Consider the following 16,974-nt stretch of genomic DNA (forward strand, 5'->3'; position numbering starts at 1 on the left):
GCACCGGCGAATGTAAGTTCTACAACGAGCAGACGGACGATTTGGATTTGGACAAGTCATGGTGTCTGTGTAGCGAGTCGTGGATGTTCGGTATGTCTCTCCGCATCACGTTCTTCCACGCGCAGAGGAGATCGACAGTGTCTACAATATAAGAAGACTTGGAGCCATCATTTTCCGCCAAAGAGCTCTGAACTTTGACAGAGTCTGTAAGCCACGTGTAAGCCCCTGAATCCCAATACAGACCGATTTTCATTCCACCGGTCTTCCGCAGACCATCTAAGGGGATGGTGGCGGGACGGTGCCAAGCCAGACGTATGGACTCAACATGCCTCGGTTGGGTAAATAACCGGCCGTAGACTGGTCTCGACACCCATGCGAGCGCCAAGAACATCTGATATACATGAGCAGAGAAACCGGTTGGTGCTGGGGTGCCAAGACGAGCCGACGAGCAGCGCAGCACAGCCACGATGGAGTCAAACATCCGCGCTCTTGGCAACCGTTCTGAAACAGCCAGCTCCATTTGTGGAAGTTCTCTTGTGGCAGCTAGACTAGAGTTCGATGGTTCCCCCCAAGATTCGTGCTTGGCAGTGCCGCATTCCGCTTCATCCGTGAACCCTAGTTGGATCGGTCGCAGCTCCGTCTCAGCCAAGAGCTTTGACTGGCAGCTTGGCGAGCCACTGCCGGCTCGGACAATTAGTCGCCATGCGAGCTTGAATGCGCCCATACGCCTAGAAGGCCATACTGGCCGCGGATCGTGACAGTCCTTCCACCTATGGCGATGGGGTCCAGCCAAGCCTCAGGTCGACTCCTGACGATGTATACCGTTTGATGAGGGCGCTTGGAAGGGGACAGGCCACAAGCAACCACAACTATAAAGAGCGCTCTTCCATCCCGGGGATTCTCTCGTTCATCAGCCAACTCTCACTTTGTCTTTCCTTCTCTATTCCAACTATAGTCTTACTCTCCCTTCTTTTATTCACAATGACGAACCTCAAGTGGATCATTGCTGTGGCCGGCCTCCTGTCTGGACAGGTCCTGGCTGCTCCTACTGCCACCACCCACGCTAAGCGTGCCACTGTCAGCGACGTACGTTTGCTGTCTTGCGGTGTCTGACTGGACTTACCAGAATCTTAACTCTAACAATTACCTCCTACAGAGTGCTTTCGGTTACGCCAGCCTGAACGGCGGCACCACCGGTGGATCCGGTGGAACCACGACCACCGTCTCCTCCTACGCTGCCTTCACCTCGGCCGTCAAGAGCGACGACAAGAAGGTGGTGTATGTCAGCGGCACCATCAGCAAGGCCGCCGACCAGGTTAAGGTTGGAAGCAACACCTCTATCATCGGCAAGGACGCCAACGCCATCCTTGACGGATTCGGACTGTACGGACCCTTCCCCCCGTGATATGATGACCACTGACCATCCCAGCCTCGTCAAGAAGAAGGAGAACGTGATCATCCGCAATCTGGGTGTCAAGAAGGTGCTGGCCGACCACGGCGATGCCATTGGCGTTCGTAAGTCAAGCCGGAACCCTCCCCGCGAGCCAGACTGACCCCTTCGCAAAAGAGCAATCCCACAACGTCTGGGTCGACCACTGCGACGTGTCCTCCGACCGTGACCACGACAAGGACTACTATGATGGTCTCATCGATGTACGCTCTCCCCCCTCTCCTCCTAACGCACAACACTGACCAATCCTCCAGGTCACTCACGGATCCGACTACGTGACCATTTCCAACACCTTCATCCACGACCACTGGAAGGCGTCGCTGGTCGGCCACTCCGACAGCAACTCGAAAGAGGACTCCGGCCACCTGACGGTGACGTACGCCAACAACTACTGGTACAACATCAACTCTCGCGCTCCCTCGTTCCGCTTCGGCACCGGCCACGTCTACAACAGCTACTACCTCGACGTCAGCGACGGCATCAACGCCCGCGACGGCGCCCAGCTGCTGGTCGAGTCCAACGTCTTCAGCGGCTCCAAGAAGCCCCTGTACTCGACCGACAACGGCTACGCGGTGGCTAACGGCAACGACTTCGGCTCCGGCAAGAACACCGCCAAGAAGGGCACCCTGACCTCGGTCCCGTACTCGTACACCCTGCTCGGCTCCAGCAAGGTCAAGAGCGCGGTTGTCGGCACTGCCGGCCAGACCCTTATCTTCTAAGCAAGCAGCACGCCGTGGCGGAACTTCGTGAAAGGTGGAGGTGGTAGTAATTCACTCTTTTAGCTTCTCTTGAACCTGTCTGATCCTCAGGCAGCGTTCCACCTATTTTCTATTCTATTCTCAATTGAGTTGGTCTTTTCCACAACCAGTGTGCACGTTTTCTGATGTAGATGAGTTGATTTGTAACCAAACACGGCTAGTTACTAGTTAACTAACGTAGTCGTCATCCACACGCCAAGCGAAGTATAAGGAGAAGTTGAAACGTGCCATGGCCATGCCAAGCCCGAGCCTCCACTGCGCTCGGGCCACCTCGGCCTCCAGGCTCTCCCGCGATGGTTCGTTTAATCTTCGGCAATCCATCTGCGCTCTCGTTGGTACTTTAATTTAGCCGTGTTTCACGTTCCACTAACCGCTAACCGATAATCCCGCGATCTATCACCATGCTACGTGTATGTCATGGCTGGACTGATGTATACACTCTCTACATCAACCAACCTCTATCTTAATATCGCTACCAGTATAAGCGTCCCGGGGGAGAACCCCCAGACCCCCCTTTCCTTCAGCTTCCCGAACCACCTCAATCTCAAACCAGAGATAGAGTGTAACCGGGGGAGAACCCCCAGACCCCCCTTCCTTTCCACTCCCCGGTTTACCTCAATCTCAAACCAGAGATAGAGTGTATTCGGGGGAGAACCCCCGGACCCCCCTTTCCTTCAGCTTCCCTAGCCACCTCAACCCTACAAATAACCCCTAATGCTCCCCAAACAGCACCTCCCAAAGCCTCGTCTCCCCCATCAAAAACAACCTCCCCGCCCCCGCAAACCCAAAATTCGCCACCCCGCCCTCCACCAGAATCTTCCCTAGCAAAACACCCCCAGCAGACCAAACATTAACCCCGTCCCCACAACCAGCATACACATTGCCGTCCGCATCCACCTTGATCCCATCAGGCACGCCCGCATCCGCCATAGCAAATACCCGCCGGTTCGTTAAGAACGGCTCTCCATCTCTAGCGCGGATATCGAACGCGTATCTGCGCCGTTAGCACCAACTATCCCTGCAAGAACTATCAGGGGACACCGCCCCCGTCTACACGCTCACCGGAGAACAGAAAAGGAAGGAAAGGAAGGAAGGAAGGAAGAAACATACATAGTGGCGACACGAGCGAGATCAACCGTGCCATCACCGCGCGCAGCGCCAGTATCGGTAACATAAAGCGTCAGCCCATCGGGCGCAAACGCAATGCCATTCGGCTTGTCGAACCCATCCGCCACGACCCTCACAGCTCCCGTAGAAGGCTCAAACCGATACACCTGATTCGGAAGCTGAGGCGCCGGCCGCAGACCCTGGATATAACCGTAGTCCGGGTCCGTGAACCAGATAGAGTCGTCGGCGGGGTGGATGGCGACGTCGTTGGGGGAGTTGAATGGGCGGCTGTAGAAGCTGGTGAGGACCGGGGTTACGGTGTTGTTGTTGGGCGGGTCGAGTGTGAGCTGGTAGAGCCCGGCTGGTGCGGTTGCTGTGCCTTGTCCGCAGAAGAGGATGCCGTTGTCGTGTGCGGTTGCGCCGTTCGGGTTCGGGATTGCTGGGGTTAGGTGGAGGACTTCGGCGGTTAGCGGGTGGTTGTCTAGAGCAATCTTCGAGATTTGGATGCTCGAGGTGTTGGTTGCGCTGTCGGTGAGGATGTTGCTTGTTAGGTAGAGGGTGTTGGTGCCCGCGATGTACACGCTCGCTTCGTGCGCGAACGGCGTGTTGGTTGCGCTGCTGAGGAGGAGCGTTAGGGCGGGATTCGCGCCTGTGATGCTGTGGAAGCGCGGGTCGTGGGCTTCGAAGGCCGACGAGGTGTTGATTGGGATGCTGCGCGGGAGGAGGAGATGGGGCGTCATGGTGGTTGTTCGATTGGCGCTGTGCAGAAGGTAGTGGTGGAATGCGTCTCCGGTGCGGCCTGACTTATAAAGATTCCATGTGGTTGAGAAGTGATAAGGGGCTGGGCGGGTGGAGAGGGGTTATTCCCTTAGTTCTAGCTTCCAGAAGACTGCATTTGCCTAATCTGGGCCGTGGAAGCCCCTGATCGAGCTGATTAGGGTCGGAGTTTGGATATCATCCCGCCAAGATCAGGATCGGGTCCACATTTCGAAAAGATCGTCGATCGATGCCCTCTGTCTGGAGTTTCACCGGGATGTTTCCCGCTGCGGAGATGTCGGATGGATTTTCCAAGTGCCAAGGCTTACTTTTTCAAAGGATGATCTTTCAGACTGTCGCCTGATTGTTCAACTTCATGCTCCTGGTGTCAGCCATCCGGAGGATCCGAAGAACCACTGGCGAGACAGCTTGGGATCCGATGCGTTGAGTTGATATGTGCAGATCTTTTCTGGGCAATTCAGGTAAATATGTCGAACTGCATAGCAGACTGAGGGTATTAGTAGCCTTAGGTTATAAATAGAATATTAACAGTAATAATTAGTTATACATCGAAAACCAACAACCAGATTAGGAGCAGGGCCCAGGCGAATAATCAGGTATCAGCCAGGCAAACAGATGTCACACCATGAAGATTACACTCAAAGGCTGTCCAGCAGGCTAGCGTGCTCGAGAAGGACATCCCAAAATACTCCGTAAAAAACGGCCCAGAACAGCGCCCATAGCAACCCTGAGAATAGCCCAGATAGTACTACTGTGACCGCTCCCAAAACAAGATCCTCCACCATACTTGTAATACAGGATAGAGAGGAAAGACGGAATGCCACCACGGTCCTTATCAGAAAGTGACAAGTGCAGCAAGAAAAGCTTTTCTCGATCGTTCAATATATTAAGCTTTATAGAAAAAAACCAATCAGCTACCAGCACAAGTATTTTTTCTTTGAGCCCCAGTACTACTTCGTACTCCAAACTCACCTGTGCAGATTTTGAAGGTATGTAGTTGCTTAGAGTAGAGAATTCAGCGGAAATAAGAACCTTGACTCAGAAGACAGTCCTGCAATGGATTATAAGAGATCATAGAGCTGCAATTTGGAGCTTTGTGGCTTTGTAAAACAGGTGCTGAACGGAACTACTCCTACACGAAGACTCTATGCCCGAGACGGTGTTTAAAAAATAGATGAGATTCATTTTTATGGATGAGATGGATGCTTTCGGTGGGGGGAAGGGTGCTTCTGTAACAACCCTAGCTTTACAGTAAAAGTTTGTCAATCGAGAATTAAGCTTTGCTGTCTATCGTCCCAAGATGAAATGTCTGTCGATAAAAAATTAGCATCCTGCGCGCACATGGGTCGTATCAGCGGCGCGGTCGCTCAGATACTGTATACTGTTTGCAGCCCAGTCTACATCATACTTACAGCGTGACTGGGACAGTGGTTAGAAGAGAAATGAGTGCAATTCCGGGTTGAGCCTGGTTCTTCTTCCGGCAACATGGTACCGCATACTTCGGATACCCAGGACGGTCGGTGAAGGTGAAAGGCCATCATGGTAGCATGTCCTGGCCTTTGAAAGTTGCTGTCATTGATGTCTTGCGCTCAATCAGTTCAATCAATGATGCCTAGACAGGTTCGAGGCGAGCCCTTTTACCCACACAGTCTCCGGTGGGTGTAGTTCAGGATGAATTCGTACAGTTGCTTGTCAGTGCACCCACGGTAACGCTATGATGCATCTCTGGCTTCATAACATCCGGAAACAGCAGAGTCTATAGATGAAGGTCGCAACTCTACTGGAAAGGAATACTGTTCAAGCCTCAACACAGTATCCAGAAGGCTTGGCAACGAGGATAAAAGACGAGCTATTTCCAGGCCAAAATCTCCTTCAACACAATTCACAATCTACTCAACGTCCTCAGACCAAAAGTCAAAGCAACGCGCCTCATCGCTCCCACCTAGTCAGTACGTTGCTATCCTTCTCTGCGACCCCTACGAGCCTGTTTCCCTTTCTCCGACTAACCGGCCGACCAATCTAGTTCTACACCCTTCAACAAAATGAAGCTCACTCTTGTTTTCACCACTCTCCTCTCGGCGTCGTCCGTCTACGCTGTCTCCCAGAAGGTCACACAGGCAGAATACAATGACTGGGAGCACTGCCTCACCGAGATGCTGGGGCGCTTTGACCAGGGAGATTCCGGTGACGGGCCGACCTGTGATTACTGGACCTGCCTGCACGGTCAGGCCAGCAAGTACGGCCGCGGTGGTATCCTAACTGGTACCTCCAATGCTTTGACAGCCGTCTGCGGGGTCGACAACTTGGCCAACCACGTTGCCGGTTGGGTATGTAACTCTCCTGCCCGCCAATCTTTGTGGTCGTCTTTGCTTTTTACCTTGCGAGGTTTAATCTTCATCCCGAACGGGCTGGCTGACTTCCGAGGCAGTTCGGCGTTAAAATCTAAATGACAGTCCCAACATAACTCTTGCAATTCCCATCAATCGCCGCCAGATGCGGAAAGAAGACCATGGATGTCGTTGAGAGGTGGACTGAGATTATTGGACGGACATGACTTTAACACGCGGGGGGGAAAAAGGAATTGAAGGACTTATCCCTTGGCATGGGTTTTTTTTTTTTTGGTCCCTGTTTCTCTCTCTTCCTTCTCAGTGCCACTCTTTGCGCAGGAGCAGCATTTTTTTTTCCCATGTCGGTAGTGCAAATGCAAAGGGACAAATTTCCGTTGGTTTAAACTGTGTCAAGCTGGTATTCATAACGTTACACAACATACAGTAAAATGTGGGGCTAGACTTAGCTTGGGGTACAATTACCGCCATTCCGGAGATAGGCTGTCAAGGAGAGAATGTATGGGTGTGATTGGCCAGGCGATCTGCGGGTGACTGTTCCCGGGTCCGCGGTCCACCCGGGAGACTGGGTGTTCCCGCCAACTCGGAAACCTACTTGACTCTGCCTTTTAGAGTTTAACTTAAACACTCATGACATTTTAACGCCTCCAACCCTCCAACCCTACAACCCTACTCATTCGTTTTTGTTTCCTCACTTCTGATCAACTGCAACCACGGAGCTGAGAAAGCTGAGGATAACAGATCGTATTCAATGCGGGATTAAACATGCATAAAGTTTCTTGCCCCTTTTTTACTAGATAGATTACGAAGCATTCGATCATCTATTATTTTCCAGAGTCTAGATGTGGGGCCCCAGGCATGTTTTGTTCTACTCGCGGCAATTGCAAGGAATGCTTTGTTTTAATCGGGTCAGTGTCTTAGCTTAATTGTGTGATTGGGGAAGCCTTGAAGGTAGGAGGGGAGTTGTTTACGGGTTGCATCCTGCCTCCCTGGTTGGAGCAAGGGCCTACTTCCCATGTCTCTGGCAACCAACAGCGGTCGGTAGAAGGTAGAAGGTAGCATTGTGAAGCCAGTGGATCCTGTCTCCATCTGCCTAGTGTCCATCCCCTGGACTCCGCAAATGGACATGCCGGATTCCATATCCTTGACATCGGCAACTAATGGACCCCGAGGACTCCAATCTTGACAGGGCCGTCGCGGAATTCGCGGCTGAAACCTTCCTCAAATGTTGACGGCTACCGGGAACGAAACCCGTGCTCTCACTTTCTGAATCTTTCATCCGTCTGTGGGTTAGCATGCGGCCGGTTTGCGATAAGGTATTGAAGCATAAAACTGTGTATCCTCTGGTCCGGAGGCCTGTTGCGGCCATGGCAACCATTTTCTAAGTCGACTTGGGTCAATTCTGCTGAACCCGGCAAGCCCGTCAGATCTAGGCCCGGTCTACACCGTGTTATTCTTTCGCCATTGAAGTCAATGAGTCAATACGACTCTACTACACTCACCTCGGGACTTTTCCCTCTTCCACAATGATTCACCACTCGCTCTACCTCCGAATGCGGCTTCGAAGGGCACTCTGCCTCTAGGTAATGAGATTGAATGGGTTTCAATCGAGTCATGACGGATATATGAGCAACTACACTGGCAGGATGCGGAAGGTACGACTCCAGTACGTCTTCCGTGACTCTCCGCGGGGCCATGCTATGGGCAATATTTAAACACTAGCAAGAGAGGGGGACTCATCACAGTTGTGTCACAATTCATGATTCTCATGCTAAGCTGCATGCTAACATCTCTCTTCTTCTTTCGTACCATACCAGGATTGAATTCGATCGTCATCGCGACATGCGATCGGCATTACTGCCGTTCCTCCTGCTCGGGGCCCTTTGTGCCGCCGACCAGCAGGTTCTGAGCCCCTCCTGCCGTGACCGTAACACCCTCAGTCTTGACCACGTCTTGCCGTCCACGGACAACAAGTCGGGTCGCATCCGATGCTGTCCCGAAGGCACCGAGTTCGATGGGGAGGAGTGTGTCTTTGCAGTCCCCAAATGTCCGGACGGGTTCAAGCGAGACGCAGATCGGTGCATTGCGAATCGGCACCCGGACTGCGACCACGGATACACCTATAAAGACGGTTTCTGTGTGAGCCAGAAGCCCCCCAACTGCTCGGATGGAACCATCGTCCGCGGCGATCACTGCGTGACCCAGGATAAGCCTGGGTGTCCCGAGGGCTACGAGTTGCAAGGCAATATCTGCGCCTCTCAGACGCCTCCTCGCTGTGAGGACGGGGAGCATTTCAACGGATGGTCTTGCGCGAGCGATCGTCCCCCTCAGTGTCCAAATGATGCCACCTTGGATGGCGGGGTGTGCGTCCAGAACGCCCCTCCCAAGTGTCAGCCGGGAACCGAGTACGACAACCGTCGTGGCCACTGCGTGGCGACCCAGGGACCCGACTGTCTCGATGGCATCTTCAAGGATGGCCACTGTGTCTCCATGCAGGGCCCGGGCTGCGACCAAGGCACCTACAACCCCACCACCCAGACCTGTGACTGGACGGTCAAACCCGGGGAGTGTCCCCGGGGGACTCATCTGGATGGTGACCGCTGCGTGTTTGACCAGGGCCCCGAGTGTCTAAGCAAGGACACTGAAGTTTCCCGGTCCCCCAGCGACGGCACCGTCCGCTGCTGTCCGAAGGGCATGGCCTATGACGGCAGGGTGTGCGCCTCAGCGCCGGGCGATGATGGCAAGTGTCCCGATGGAGAACCCGCTCTTCACGGCCGCTGCACGAAGCAGACCAATCCCCCACCCGTCTGTCCCCCGGAGTACAAGCTGGACAAAACCCAGTGTATCCTGCAGGTGGTGCCCCGGTGCCCCGATGAGACCCAGCATGAAGACGGCCAGTGCGTCAAGAAAGTCTCCCGAAAGTGCCCGGACAACGGCGTCTTAGTGGGCAACGACTGCGTCTACCGGGAGAAACCGGTGTGTCCACCGAACACGCGGCAGGATGGTGACCTGTGCGTCGCGGTCGAGACCCCCGGCTGCAAGGACAACGCCAAATGGGACGGACAGCGCTGCGTGCTGACGACCGTCGGGCAGTGCGACAAGGGCGTACTCAAGGGGGAGGACTGCATCACAACAACGCAGCCGCGCTGCCCGGACGACACGACCTTTGACGGCGGCAAGTGCATCTCCCCCAAGGGGCCCAGCTGCCCCAACAACGCCGTCCCCAGCAAGGAGGGCTGGTGCATCATCAGCCGGCCCCCAGTCTGCCCGGACGTTAAGACCCGGCTGCAGAACGGCCAGTGCATCCACGACAGTCTCCGCTGCCCGGGCGACCAGAAACTGGTCGACGGCCGCTGTGAATCGCTCGAGCAGCCCCACTGCCCGGACGACTTCGTCTTCCGCTACGGTAAGTGCCTCCGGACCGGCGAGCGGCGCTGCCCGACGGGCTACACCGCGCAGAACGGCGAGTGTATCTCGACTACGCCACCGCACTGTGACGGCAACACGACCTACAACGGCAAGTACTGCTACGGCGGGCCCGCGGGCTGCCCGCCCAACACTCACGTGGACAACGGATACTGCGTGTCCAACGTCGAGCCCGGGTGCAAGGACGGTTTCAAGTTCGACGGGACGCACTGCGTGGCGTATGGTTCGCCGCGCTGCCCCGACGGGACTAAGCTGGATGAGACCGGCCACGAGTGTGTCCTGGTGACGGAACCCGGATGCCCAGACGGGGAGGTTTTCAATGGCAAGCATTGCGCTTTGGCGACCGGGCAATGCATTGACTTCCAGTTCTGCTCCACCAAGGGTCAGGGGGTCTCGGGCGACGACGGCGGCTGGGATCGGGACGACTCCGGTTGGAAGCAGAGCGGATGGAACTCCTCCGTCGATGACCAATCCGGGTTCATTCCGGGTAACTGGAAGCCCTCCGGTGACGATCAGTCCGGATACAAGCAGGGTGAGTGGAAGTCCACCGACGATGACAAGTCTGGTTACAAGGGTGGCGGCTGGAAGCCCTCTGACGATCAGTCCGGCTACAAGAGCGGAGGCTGGAAGCCCTCTGACGATCAGTCCGGCTACAAGAGGGGTGACTGGAAGCCCTCTGACGATCAATCCGGCTACAAGGGCGGAGGCTGGAAGCCCTCTGACGATCAGTCCGGCTACAAGGGCGGAGACTGGAAACCCTCTGCTGACGACCAGTCCGGCTACAAGGGCGGAGACTGGAAGCCCTCTGACGATCAGTCTGGCTACAAGAGTGGTGACTCGAAGTCTTCTGGTAACGACAAATCTGGCTACAAGGGTGGCGATTATAAACCCTCTGGTGATAATCAGTCTGGCTATAAAGGCGGCGACTGGAAGCCTTCTGACGATCAGTCCGGCTACAAGCAGGGTGACTGGAAGTCCTCCGGTAATGATCAGTCCGGCTACCGGCAAGGTGACTGGAAGTCCTCCGGTAATGATCAGTCCGGCTACCGGCAAGGTGACTGGAAGTCCTCCGGTAATGATCAGTCCGGCTACAAGCAGGGCGACTGGAAATCCTCCGACAATCAGCCCGGCTACAAGCAGGGCAGCTGGAATCCTTCCGACAATCAGCCCGGCTACCAACAGGGCAGCTGGAATCCTTCCGACAATCAGCCCGGCTACCAACAGGGCGGCTGGAAATCTAGTGATAACGAGTCTGGTTACAAGCAAGGCGGCTGGAAGCCCTCAGGAGACTCTGCTCCCCTGTGGAAGAGCGGCGGACAGGCTACGTCGTAAGGCCCATCAGTATCTTGGTGCTCCAGTGATGTCGTGGTGAAGACTGGCTAGGGAAACTGCAGGATGAGGGTGGCGATCGAACCGAGCAGCGCATACCATGATGACTTGTCCGTCCTCTCTTGAACAATAACGGCCAAACCTCCCAAAGAAGGACAGCGATAAAAGGCAGTAGCCCATTGCAAGCGGCATGGGATGCATGTTCTTAGCGGTTTAGAAAAGCAATTTCTTCTATAAAGAGATTGTAAAATCCACTGATTTTTAAGACACTGGTTGCCATTGTATTGTGTTGTGAGAATCATAGTAACTTTTATTTAATTGACTAAAATAAAAAATAAATATTATTTTAACTAATACTAATAGATTATTCTTCTTTATAATTATTATCTGTTAGTTATAAATAGTGAATACCAACCCTCTTAGTCTGCTATGTGATAACTTATGCATAGCTGCTTCAACATTCTAGCTGATGTATAATACAGACTCGAGTATCTGGCTTTGCTCAAGTCAACTGATACTGCAAGATTTCTGTTGATACCACTCTGTCGCAATGTCAGTCCAGGACCTCGTTCGATAAAAATTTACATCCCATCTAATCACGGAGCATACACACGGCTGACGGAGAGAAACGCACGACGGCCATGGGAAAAGACTCCGTGGGTAAGGTGAGCGCGCTACATTCACTGTGTATCCATCCAATAGATTCTCATCTGCGATCATTATTTCCACTTACAAACAGCCATAGGCATCAGAGCCAGACCAGACACGTGTGGTTCACAGTGATCCCTGCAACGAATCTAGAATATCGATGTGCTTGGTGACTCGGTCTGTCAGAACAAGCCATCTTTAGGTTCTGAAAGGAATACGCTAACGACTTGCAAATAGTATGTGCCAACCTGATCTTCCAGTTGGTACTCCAACTCATAGTCCAAATCTCTATCTATAATCACCTGGACCAAAAGCAGGCTGTTAATACACATATGACTTCCCACAGGACTAAACAGGAAAACACTATTTGCGACAGCATTAGACAGCGCTCTTGACCCAGCATTTGACCCCCACAACAAAACTAACCAACAACAGACAAAACAGAGTATCTCTACCTACAACAGCAAGGATAACCAACCGAACCTCAACAGCAAAAAAAATTCACCGACCCACCCTCCAATCCCCAATCCCCGCCACCAAAAAGGTATCAAAATCCACACCCAGCCCTCAAACCCAGAAATCCCTCCAGCAACACCTGGCAACAACAGCAAATCACCACAACAACCTACCCAACCCCCAGAGGCGGCCTCCCATAGCGTAGACAGATACAAGCACCGCGTGCGTCACGGTCCCGGGACTAATGCACGCCATCTAGCGCCGTCCAATTAATGATTGCGGCACAGTGGATTGTGGGTTTCACCGAGATTACTGCTGCCCACTGCCTAGTCTAACGCACCGGGGTGATGGGGTGGGGTGCGACTAAGGAATGTGATCCTTGTCTGACTAGCGTCGCTTTCGGTTATTTCGGTTCGGTTGGGGTTTGTGGTTTCTAAAAAAGGATGGAAGGGGCAGATGCGTGTGTTTGGAGGGATTGTGGGTTTATTTTGGGCGGGGTTGCAGGGTGTCAAGGTTTATGTATGGGCTTTTTGGTGGTGCTACGGTTACAGTTGGATGATAGGTTTGTAGATCCCCGAGAGTGATGGGATGTGTTTGGAATTTGGAGGGCCCCGGGGCAATGTGCGTCATTAGCTCACGGACTAGGGCTAGTGACTAGCGGGATGAGAAGTACTCCTTGTACATACAGTGTGGGTTGATTCAGAAGCAGGTTATACCCGCCTCTCATTGTAACACGTAGCGTGGGGGGGGGGTCATGGTCTTCGGATTAGTGTCTATCGTCTATCGAGGTCCCATATCGGGGGTAAAAACATTCACGTTTATGTGTGTATCTGGATAGGTAAAGGAAATGTCAAACGAGTGTGATAGGGGTTGGTCAGTCCCTCATTGTTGATAATAAACAAACGCCATGCTTGGATAGTTGTTCGGATTATATCGGCGTCGTGGTAGTGGTCACTGTAGTCTTGACCTGGGGCCCCTGCAAGTTCCCCCCCTCGAACTCGATGCTGGCGGCGCTGCTGGTGTCGCTCAGACTCGGGCTGCGGCGCGTCGACTCGGCCTCATTGGTGACGTGGAACTGGCGATGCTCCCAGATCTCCAGGGGGGTTTCGGTGATGCGCTCGCCGGACTCGGTGCGGTCGATGGTGGAGCGCAGCTGCGACTTGTCGCCGTTGCGGAAGCGCGACAGGTGGATGGTCGAGCTGTCCAAGCGGCTGGTGAATCTGCTCTTGCGGCTGCGGCTGCGGCTGCGGTCGTACGACGAGTGGTGCAGGAATCCCTTCAGGTTGAACATCCGACGGAACAGCGTCCACGTTTGCGGCAGGTTGGCCACGATTACCGCCGTCGCGGCCTCGCGCACGTACCAGTCCACCCACTCGTCACCGTACGGCTGTGACAGCGAGTAGTATTTCGACAGGATCGAGCATAGGATCACGAAGGCCCCCAGCGAGAAGACTCCCAGCAGCGTCAGCTTCTTCGTCAGGTTCAGCTTGGCTTTGATCAGGAGTGGGAGCGGGATGGCCATGATCATCAGGTCGGTGGCGATGTTCAGCGCGAGCGTGAGGGTGAGGTGATTGCGGTACACGGAGCATTGAACGCTCTTCGGGGGCACGCTCCAGTAGGCCGAGAAAGGGTGGCACCAGCCGCCGAAGAAGAGGATCTCGATCACGACGAACGAGATGGCGCAGAAGATGCTGATGCCTTTGACCCATTTATGCTGCGAGAGTCCCTTGCTGTGGCGACGTTAGTCATTGAGTGCTGTTGGGATGGTTTCTCAAAGAAAATCCTACGTCATGGTCGAGTATAGCAAGAGCAGGCAAGCCTTGCAACCCCAGATTGCCCCCAGCCACATCTGTTCCACCACAATGACCATCTTGCTGCCAACAATGCGGTCGGGGATGGTGGCGGGATCGACGCTATCGACCTGGTCCATGGGGATTTCGTTGGTCCCATGATGAGCGACCAGGATGAGGAAGACCGTGAGTAATATGTAAAGTATCTAGTATACTACTCAGTATTGATCTTCATTGAATCGCAACATCATATACGTACCACGGTCAAGAGCATCACAAAATCCTCGATCTGCAAGTTGCGGGGCAAACCGACTTGCAAGATGCGAGAGACAAATCGCATGAGTGCTATGCTGTCTGTCAGAGGGCATTGCGCAGAAGCAGGCCACTAGTGGAGCATACCGATAAGCAGCACGACTGCAAACCACACCCAGGTATTCGCACTGGATGTCATCCTGAAGTCGGAGAGGCTTGGCGGGGCAGCCTGAAAACGAAGGCAGTTAAGATTCGAGCACCCTCAATATCCGAGTCATCTGGCTTGATTCAGAGGTTAAGAGATTGAGGGTCAAACCAGGAACCGTAGGGCTGTCGTCCCCTTTTTGTTCCTCACTCGGTCTGACAGCGGTGTTCGGGGGAGGGCTCTCGCTCGGTTTATCTCGATCCAGCGATAATAGTTCAACGCGCCTGACGCCACGCCGGCGGGGTCAACCAAATCTTCACGTGGCTCTCAAAAAGTTTATCATTGCGGAAGCAAACAATTGGGGAGGGCGAGGAAAGGCGACTGGGGCCACACGCCTTCTAAAATGACTCGAGGGGGAGTCGGAGCAGGGGATCAGGGACTACTCTAAATGATAAGAGAGGGCAGAATACGGGCTCCGCTAGTACCAGACTCAGGGCTACGGAGCACACGGTCCACTGAACCACGAAACGCTCCATTTCGCGCATGGACAATGTCCATATTGGGAGAGCGCTCCCTCCATGGCACACGTGGTTCTTCGGCCGATCGCGGCGATCGATCAAAGGCCGCGCCGTCGACAAAGGCACAGTCTGCCCTTGCAGTGAGATACAGTGTCAGTGATCGGCGGATTTAGCCATTTTCTTTTCGATTCTTTGTTCCTGGACACTCATAAGGCGGGGTTTAGCATTGGGGAAGACTAGAGATGATTTTAATATGAATATGCTTTCCAAATGGATCCTTCCCTCGACTTGAAATTGGTGGACTATCTGGAGTGGCAACCCCAGGAAACCCCGGAGGAGCACTTTCAGGGGGGAGAGTGGGAGGACAAGACAGGGTCCCTGAACCAGGCAGCCAGGCACTCCATGCGATTAAGTAGCCTTGACATCACCTTGGTAAATTGGAGACCATCTATCTTTGAAACACTTTCCGGCTTTCCTTTGGACCGGCAAACTTTAAACAGGAGAAAATTCTTTCCCGCATCCCGCACGCAGTTGGGCTGATTGACATCCCGCGACTCACATCTTTGAATTGGGTGGGAGGACTGGCTGGCTGGCACTGTTGCAAGCTGTGTCGCCCGTTGCAAACCATTTCTGAGTGGTGTATAACCCATCGTAAGAAGAGGTAAACTAAAAACAAGCAGTCATCCATCAATCAGAGGAAGGAAGGAGGTCGGGTCGATATCGGAGACTGGAATTGGGCCTGAGGCTTCAGGGCTTGACCGGAGCGGGTCCAGTACTGCCAAGCGGGTATCCGATAGGCTGTCGAGTGGTTGCAAATTCATGCCACCCAAACTTTGCATTGCCGTACTTTTTTTTATCACACGAGACATCATCCCTCGCAAACCCACCCCCACGGCATCCCGATTCCCACTCAGTTCACAAACTCAAATCCTCGCCGGCTTGCTTCCAGGGGAATTTTAGGTGAGCTGCTCGTGTTGGTCGGTCTCGAAGTCAGAATCGTAGCATACGTCCGAGACCGTCCTGGTGCCTGACCATCCCAAGGGTCAGCAGGGCTGTCAACCGTGGCGCGCCGTAATACGGCACGTCGTTCTCAACAGACGATTGCTTTTCAAGCTCACTGCTCTGGATTGTTCACTAGATTCGTGGCCGAGTTGTACGCTACGGACCATGCTGTTCTCAAGGGTATGAATCACACACTCTCTTCTGTACCTATCTGAACATAGGACAAAAGCCATGCCCTTCTGCATCGACTCTTCATAAACCGATAATAGAAGACATCTCTCTTTCCGATGTCGCAAATTTGCACCTTCCCATTCTCAAGGCTGTACACACACAGTCCAAATGTAGTTGCCTACCGGACCCTGCTGGCCTGACCTCGACTTCGCAACACAATCTATACATCTATCTACCATTGGGGTATACTCGACGACCCTGTTCATAACCAGACGATATCGAACTCGTGAATCGATTGGCCAGAAATGAACATTAGGTTAACATTATCAGATTCCTATTGTCATGACTGTGCCAGTGGCTACACTGCCAATACCCCGAACTCCCGCCCCACCGCAGCCCCCGAGGCTTTTGCCTACCTTGGCAGATTCGCTAAATGCTTCCTGTTCAGATAAGGACCGGTTGGCGCTCAGATGAGATATATAGGTGATCATAGATGTGGTGGTGTCTATCGATTGATACTATATGCGAGACATGCAGAGATATTGCCATGTTCTAGGAACGGGCATCCTGCGCGGGATCCTTCTGCAAGGTGTCTTAGACTCTTAATCTACGAAGTTATGATCCACGGAGTGGATATGCTTGAGAGTGGATACGGATTAGCGCTCTTTTGACTTCCTCCCAAAAAAGGTTGATAATAATAACCAAGGCTATGAGTCTTATCCTCGTTGATGAACGGTCCTGCATTGTTTGTGAATGGATCATCAACGGGATTAGCTATCTATGTATTCTACTGAATAAGC

The 16,974-nt window shown here is 53.5% G+C and overlaps 6 protein-coding genes across 6 annotated transcripts; 3 read left to right on the forward strand and 3 right to left on the reverse strand.

Annotated features, from left to right (window-relative positions):
* Positions 1-19: 19 nt before the first annotated feature.
* Positions 20-724, reverse strand: BO97DRAFT_422781 (uncharacterized protein; the record flags this gene model as incomplete). Its single annotated transcript, XM_025696824.1, has 1 exon — positions 20-724. One exon carries the CDS (start codon positions 722-724, stop codon positions 20-22), a length of 705 nt encoding a protein of 234 aa, XP_025553516.1.
* A 225-nt stretch (positions 725-949) lies between these two features.
* On the forward strand, positions 950-2,169 carry BO97DRAFT_441806 (pectate lyase family protein; the record flags this gene model as incomplete). The annotated part of the gene is made up of 5 exons (XM_025698204.1): positions 950-1,086; positions 1,157-1,383; positions 1,430-1,515; positions 1,568-1,653; positions 1,705-2,169. The coding sequence occupies exons 1-5, from the start codon at positions 982-984 to the stop codon at positions 2,167-2,169; spliced, it is 969 nt and encodes a 322-aa protein (XP_025553517.1). The 5' UTR covers positions 950-981.
* A 774-nt stretch (positions 2,170-2,943) lies between these two features.
* Positions 2,944-4,007, reverse strand: BO97DRAFT_330118 (SMP-30/gluconolactonase/LRE family protein; the record flags this gene model as incomplete). Its single annotated transcript, XM_025691338.1, has 2 exons — positions 2,944-3,202; positions 3,319-4,007. Coding segments are annotated over 2 exons (948 nt in total), but the record flags the coding sequence as incomplete, so codon positions are not given.
* A 2,127-nt stretch (positions 4,008-6,134) lies between these two features.
* On the forward strand, positions 6,135-6,538 carry BO97DRAFT_422784 (uncharacterized protein; the record flags this gene model as incomplete). The annotated part of the gene is made up of 2 exons (XM_025696825.1): positions 6,135-6,419; positions 6,521-6,538. 2 exons carry the CDS (start codon positions 6,135-6,137, stop codon positions 6,536-6,538), a joined length of 303 nt encoding a protein of 100 aa, XP_025553519.1.
* Positions 6,539-8,279: 1,741 nt separating this feature from the next.
* On the forward strand, positions 8,280-10,247 carry BO97DRAFT_340836 (uncharacterized protein; the record flags this gene model as incomplete). Its single annotated transcript, XM_025691614.1, has 1 exon — positions 8,280-10,247. A coding segment is annotated over one exon (1,968 nt), but the record flags the coding sequence as incomplete, so codon positions are not given.
* A 2,876-nt stretch (positions 10,248-13,123) lies between these two features.
* Positions 13,124-14,734, reverse strand: BO97DRAFT_284037 (uncharacterized protein). The gene is made up of 4 exons (XM_025691091.1): positions 14,486-14,734; positions 14,346-14,431; positions 14,084-14,292; positions 13,124-14,026 (listed from the first exon to the last, which is right to left on the reverse strand). Exons 1-4 carry the CDS (start codon positions 14,535-14,537, stop codon positions 13,225-13,227), a joined length of 1,149 nt encoding a protein of 382 aa, XP_025553521.1. The 5' UTR covers positions 14,538-14,734; the 3' UTR covers positions 13,124-13,224.
* Positions 14,735-16,974: the final 2,240 nt, after the last annotated feature.

The sequence above is a fragment of the Aspergillus homomorphus genome, assembly GCF_003184865.1.
Source record: "Aspergillus homomorphus CBS 101889 unplaced genomic scaffold BO97scaffold_9, whole genome shotgun sequence".
NCBI lineage: Eukaryota > Fungi > Ascomycota > Eurotiomycetes > Eurotiales > Aspergillaceae > Aspergillus > Aspergillus homomorphus.